The 6482-nt window shown below is 50.5% G+C and overlaps 1 protein-coding gene and 1 pseudogene across 1 annotated transcript; one reads left to right on the forward strand and one right to left on the reverse strand.

The window, feature by feature from the left end:
* The first annotated feature begins 835 nt into the window (after positions 1-835).
* Positions 836-1076, forward strand: LOC130837585 (cytochrome c oxidase subunit 6C-like). Its single transcript, XM_057710547.1, has one exon. It carries the CDS (start codon positions 836-838, stop codon positions 1061-1063), a length of 228 nt encoding a protein of 75 aa, XP_057566530.1. The 3' UTR covers positions 1064-1076.
* Positions 1077-2316: 1240 nt separating this feature from the next.
* On the reverse strand, positions 2317-2498 carry LOC130841931 (U1 spliceosomal RNA; annotated as a pseudogene).
* Positions 2499-6482: the final 3984 nt, after the last annotated feature.

The following is a 6482-nucleotide window of genomic DNA, read 5'->3' on the forward strand; positions in this document are numbered from 1 at the left end:
ACAAAGCTGCACTGGTGCAGGAGGCAACAGGCAGACCCAAAGATCTCTAAGTGGTGACGCACTGAAAGTGGTGGATAATCTAGCCCCCCAGGAAGAGCACCTACATCTCTAAACATGCCTAGAAAACTGCCATGCCTTGGTCTAAAGAGTACCTTAACTCCTTGCAGCTCCATCCAGAACTGGGGGAGAAAAAGAGATGGAGATGCCTGCAATCCTTCTCGGACATGATTCTCCTCACAGTGGCTGTTTTACAGTGGGCTCAACATGACGACTAAAAATAGCATAATCTGTCCTCAGGCCATTCCTCAAATCCTGGACTTCAGAGGACCCACACCCGTTCGTGGGTAACGCTTCATGACGTCACCACTGCCAGCACTCACTGGGCTGGCACCCCACCACACCGAGCCACAGACCAGGCCTTGACTGGATGACTAGGAAAAGAGAATCACAGAAAATCTTTGCATTCCCCTCTGAGGAGCTGGATGGACCTCCTACATTACTGCCAACCCAAGACAAAGTTCAACTCCTTGCAAACGGGGCCCACATTATTTCGACCTGGGTATTTAATACAAGAACTCCCTGGTGGGCGAGCCCCTTCCTTGGTGGCATCTCAGAGCTGTGCTCCGTGCTGGATAAGTGGGTGCTGCCAGGAACCTTTTAGGAAGCTGCCTGTGCACCTAATGAACTCATTAGAAGGGTTTGCTCCTTCCTCTGTACTTAAGTCAACAATTACTGTTGTTTTGCCACCTTCAAAAAAAAAATTTGTTTCTTCTGGTCCATTTCTCTATCTGTCTGGAAGGACGTCGTCGTTGAGCTGTCAAGGAGAAAAACTACCATGGCTTCCAGTTCTTTGATGAAACCTCAGATGCGTGGCCTTCTGGCCACGCGTCTGCGATTTCATATGGTTGGAGCATTCATTGTCTCCCTGGGAGTTGCAACTTTGTGTAAGTTTGCTGTGGCTGAACCAAGAAAGAAGGCATATGCAGATTTCTACAGAAATTATGATTCCATGAAAGATTTTGAGGAGATGAGGAAGGCTGGTATCTTTCAGAGTGCAAAGTGATTTTGGAATATAAAGGCAGACTGTTCCTGAAGGAGCATTCTAAGTGCCATATAATTTCTTTGGGTTGAGTTCCATGGAAGTTTGGCACTTACCTGTGTTCCTGAACTGTGAAACTGTGAACTATGAATATCTGGGCTACGGAATAGTCTCTCTTGATAAAAAAATGATCTAAAAAACTTTTGTTTTCTGCATTTTCTAATTGCTCGCTGTTAATCCCTTGCAGTACGTTGTAGTTTTCATCTTTTTTTTTTTCTTTTTTCTTTTTGTATCTCTTAAAGTTCACTTGGGTCTTTTTTATGTTTCCCATGTGTCTACTGAACTGTTTGAAGTTACGGAATACAGTTGGAATAAATGTTTTAATGTCCTTCTCTGGTGACAGCTCTGGGTTGTTTGCACATGATCGATGTGTCTCTGCATTATGGGTCATTTGCCCTGCCTGTTTGGATACCTCCGAATCTCTGATGGAATGCCAGATAGTGTGAATGTTGCCTTGTTGGATGATGGAGAGTTGTGTGTTCCTGTAAACGTTGGGCTTTCTTCAGGGATGCATTCAAGTTACTTGCAAACAGTTTGATCCTTTCAGGTCGTGCTTTGATGATTCGCTAAGTGGTTCTGAGCAGCACTCAGCGTAGGGCTAACTAGTTGCCCTCCTGAGGCAAGACATTCCTGAGTACTCCACCCCACGCCCTCATGAATTGAGAGGTTTTGTCTGTCTGTTTTGTTTTGTTTTCTTCCTTGCAGTCTATCTGTTGGGGTTGATGTTTTCTGTTGTTAGCAGGAGGATAAACCGAGGTCGTTATGAGTGTGCATGGTGGGCCACCCCTACTTTGAAGTCCAAGTTGGAAACACCGGTGAAGATTGTGCAAGATTTTTGCAGAGCTCCACAGTCAGAATGAAATCCTGAAGTAGGAAAACCCCCTTGAAGCTTGAATGCGCAGAGAAACTCATATCTGCAGTGGCAGCAAAAGCCTGTGATTTGTGCCCGGCAAGAAAGAACCTGGTTAGGCGTAGGCCATGATGGAGACCTCGCGGTTTTCTTCGGAGAGTTTCGGGGTTACCTGCCACTCTTGCCCAATGCGCCGGGGTTGACCACGAAAAAAAAAGGCAAAAAAAAAAAAAAAAAAAAAAAACCACCAACACGCACAGAAAATCTGGGTGAAGCAGGACGGTTACAGTTCTTGCGCAAGTCGCTTATTACGTTCTCTCCTCCAGGTGTATTGGATAGATCTGCCACTTAAGGACTCATTGTCATGGGAGAGCGTGAACACAGTCCCCCACTACCACAAATTTCAGTCCCCCACTACCACAAATTTCGCAGTCGAGTTTCCCGCATTTGGGGAAATCGCAGAGGTCAGCACACCCCCAGTGCAATGGGTTGAGCCTCAGCCCTGGGGAAACCTTCGTGATCATGGTATCTCCCCTGCCAGGTAAGTATGAACGTTTCGCTCCCCGTCCCCGCACAGCCTTAGGCTCTTCCGCTGTACACACACGCTCACTTTGCCACAACCCCCACCCCAGCCCCTCCACCACCCCCCGCACCCCCTCCTCTTCCACACCCCTCCAAACAACTCTCCTAAGAAAATCCTAGCTACATCTCCGGAAAACTTCCACAGCCCGGGGAGTGGCTGGCCGGGAATGGCACCCCTGCACTGCAAGATTTACATAAGCCAAGCCCCATCCCTGACCTCTAAGGCGGCTCCTCTCCTCCCACCCACGCCGGGTCCCTGGGCCCTCATCTCCCCTCACCCCTGCCCAGACGACCAATGGGCGCATCAGCTGCCGAAAGGGGACGTGACGTCGTGATTTCCGCCCACGTAGGTAACGGACCTCTAAGCTTTCATCTGAAATACTGGCGGGTTCTGCCAGCCTCCTGGCATTCGTCCCTTCTGTCTTGCGTTACACACCGAGGAGGGGAATTACGGGATCGTGTGTGACTTGACCCAAAATGTTTGTTAGTAGTAAAGAAGTCGTAAGGTAAGGACTACAGGTATGTATTTATAGGAACACAATGAAAGCACATGTCTGTGTCCTGTGCATAGACACACAGATTCAGGGTTGCCTCTCACAGTGCTGCTCGGTGTATTGTCTGTGCACGTCCTTCCTGCTTGGTTCTCATGGTGCCCCAGGGACCGTGCTTTTGCTTTCCTCACCGAACAGAATACGAGAAATGAAGATTCTGAAAAAGAAGCGGATGACCAAAAGAAGGGGTTAGAAAGATGACGTGTTTGCTTGGAGAGTGCGGTTGGTTTGTTTGTTGATTTGTTTTCTCTTTCTGGGTAAGACTGGTTCGACCTGGGGGTGGGGGTGGGGGCTGGGGCCGCGGAGGCTGGAGAAGGAAGCCAGCTTGTGTTTTCAGACCAGAGAGCAAGGAGTGGAGTGACTGGATCCTTGAGGGTGCCTCTGGCTTAAGGGGGAAAGTGACTCTTGCGGAGAATCCTAGACGCAGAGGAACTCAGCACCCAGCCAACTTCCAGGAAGAAGCTTCCTTTCCTCCTCCCTGCTTTCTCCCTTTCCCCTCCTTTCTCTCTCTGCAGCCATCAGAAATAGACTCTGGCTCCTTTCCTCTGAAATATACTTTCTTCAAGGGATAGTGCTAGCTCAGAGACTCTCCAGCCAACTGGAGAACCAGGCTCTACAAACAGGGAGGAATAAGCAAGGCCAATGGAAGGGAGCACACAGACCAAACGGGAAGGGCACGGGTCCCCCCTGCTGAGTGACAACCCCTGTGGCTCTGCACAGGTGACACTACTGGCCCTGGACACTAGACACCGCCCATGGCTCTGCGACTTCTGCTGCACCTGGTCGGTGTTAAACTAAGGATCTGGAGGTGGGGAGAGTTTTCTGTTGCACGGGACAGGAAGAATTTCCCCAGGGCCTACTCCTTGTGCCTCTCAACTCCTGTCAAATGCTGGGGTCATTGTTACTCATGGGGATTGGCCAGCTCTTGGTAATAGACCCACATCTTAGCCCCTAGGAAAACTGTGAAAGCCAGTATGTGATCCTTAAAAGTTGTGGAATGTGGGAAGGTCCTCATACACAGGCAGGGGGTTCAGATAAAACCCCCTGCAGCTAGCCCCGTGGGGAACATTGTAAATCCAGTGCCCAAGGCCATGCAACCCTGTCTCAAATATGCACGCGTGTACCACCCAGCCTCAGAGCGTACTAGACGTTTATCCCTGAGCCCAGGGTGAGGGTTTCAGCCTCTTATAAGGGGATGGTTTGGTACACCATCCAGTATTATTTACATTATCTCCACTGAGAATTGACAAGCTTGAAAGTTCACGTTTCTGGGGCTAGAGTAATTGGTCTACAGCCATGGTAACAAATGGCCACCGATGTCCACTGTAGGAGTTTCCTGTTGCTACTGTAACACATTACCACACACTTAGTGAATTAAAACCACGCACATTTATTATCTTATGGTTCTGGAGATCAGAATTCCAAGATGCATCTCACTGGGCTAAAATCAATGTGACAGTGGGGTTGAGGTCCTTTCTGGAGGCTCTAGGGGAGGATCTCTTTCTTTGCCTTTTCCAGCCTCTGGAAGGTGCCCACATTCTACTCTCATAGCCCCCTTCCGTCTTCAGAGCCAGTCACGGCTGATCAAGTCATTCTCAGAACGCATTATTCTGACCCCAACTCTCCTTCCTCCCTCTTTCACTTACATGGACCCTTGGGATTCCATGGGGCCCTCCAGGACAACCTCCCCATCTCAAGGGCCTGAATGTAATCACACCTGCAAAGTCTCTTTCGCCATGTCAGGTAGCATGTTCACACACTCTAGGGATCAGGATGTGGACATCGTTGGGGAAGCATTATTCTGCCACCACAGCCCGTCTCCTCGGTGAACACATTTCTGCAAGCGTATCAGTCAGTGGTGGCCCCTGTCTTCTGAAAGTCATCCAGGTGAACACAAGTCAGTCCACTGCCTTTGAGTGTCAGCCAGGCAACAGCTGTGCCTCATGTGGAGGCCTCTGAGTCAGAGAGAGAGAAGGAGGAAGTCTGTGAGGAGAGGAATCGAAGGGACCCAGTGCCTGGAAAGTTCCCAGGGACCAGAGCTGAGGGCTGCAAGCGCCTTCATGGGAGGAGGAGGCTGTGGAGGGTGTTAGCACCTGAATGTATGTGTCCCCCCCCCACCCCCACCCCCAAATTCATATCTGGAACCCTAATCCCTGTGGGACTGTATTTGGAGAAGGAGCCTTTAAGGAAGTCACTTAGATTAAATGCATCCATGGGCTTGGGGCCCTGATCAGGTAGGATTAGTGTTCTTACAGGAGGAGATACCAGAGAGCTTGGGCTCCTGCCCTACCCCAGCTCAAGCAAGGAGAAAAGGCCATGTGAGGACCCAGGGAGGCATCCGCTGTCTGCAAGCCAGGTAGAGAGCTCGCACCAGAAGCTGCATTGGCAGGAACATCAGTCTTGATTTTGGACTTCCAGCTCCCAGAATGTGTGCAAACAGAGTTCTGGTTAAGCCACCCGGTCTAGGGTAATTTCTTATGGCAGCCCAGGCTGACTAATACAGATGGTTACTTAGCCATTGGCCTAAGCTGCTTCTCCTACCTGGGCCTTTGTGGGATCTGCCCCAGTTTTGTTCATTTCCTGTAATTAGTACTCACAGCCTGCTCTGCCCTTCTTCAGGCTGGTCTGTGACTTTAGAATGAGGATTGAGCACCCGGTTTAGGATTTCAGAGTGTAATTTACTCCATGTAACAATGACCTGCACCAAGGATCTTCTTAGAGTTGTGTTGTTGTTGTTTTTAAACAAGTCTGACATCTTCCCAAATATCAACATAGCATGACTTGGACAACTGGATTGGGAGTCTGCAGAGTGACCCCATGACCCCACGTGGCCTGCATTTGCTCTTCTCCTGGGAGATTTCTGTGCTTCGGACTCTACAGAACCACAGGCAAGGGTTTGGCTGCTGGTGAGGAATCTGTGCCCAGCTCTGGGGAAACCGAGGGACAAAGGAAAGTATCCCCCAAATCAGGGCGTGTAAGAGGGCTGGGTGCGGGGAGTGATGAGAGGCTGCTCTTGTGGGAATAAAGGAGGATGAGAGGGAGGTGGGGGGGGTGTGTGTCCAGCATGAGGTCAGGCGAAGTTCACGAGAGGGCAGCTGCCATTCTGGGACCAGAGACTAGCGCCTCCTTGGCATTCACGCTCTTCCTCTGCCTCCAGTTTCCGCTCCTCGGCCCCCTCCTCCCCTAGCATCTCCCCAGGCTTGTTTTCTTCCCACGCCTCCGCCTCGTCCCTGCTCCTCCTGCTCCCATCCTCCCCATGCCTCCCCCACGCGACGAAGCAGGCCAGCCAAGGAAGGGGCTGCCCCCGTCTGAGAGGACCATGAGGGAGTGTCTTCCACCAGCCTGAGAAGCAGGGACACATTTCTCTCTGGTCAGAACCTGGTTTGGAGGAGACAGGGCA

The sequence above is a fragment of the Hippopotamus amphibius genome, chromosome 1, assembly GCF_030028045.1.
Source record: "Hippopotamus amphibius kiboko isolate mHipAmp2 chromosome 1, mHipAmp2.hap2, whole genome shotgun sequence".
Classification (NCBI taxonomy): Eukaryota; Metazoa; Chordata; class Mammalia; order Artiodactyla; family Hippopotamidae; genus Hippopotamus; species Hippopotamus amphibius.

Excerpts from the sequence above, each read along its gene's own strand:
- LOC130837585 (XM_057710547.1), top strand. The coding sequence starts at position 836 with ATGGCTTCCAGTTCTTTGATGAAACCTCAGATGCGTGGCCTTCTGGCC.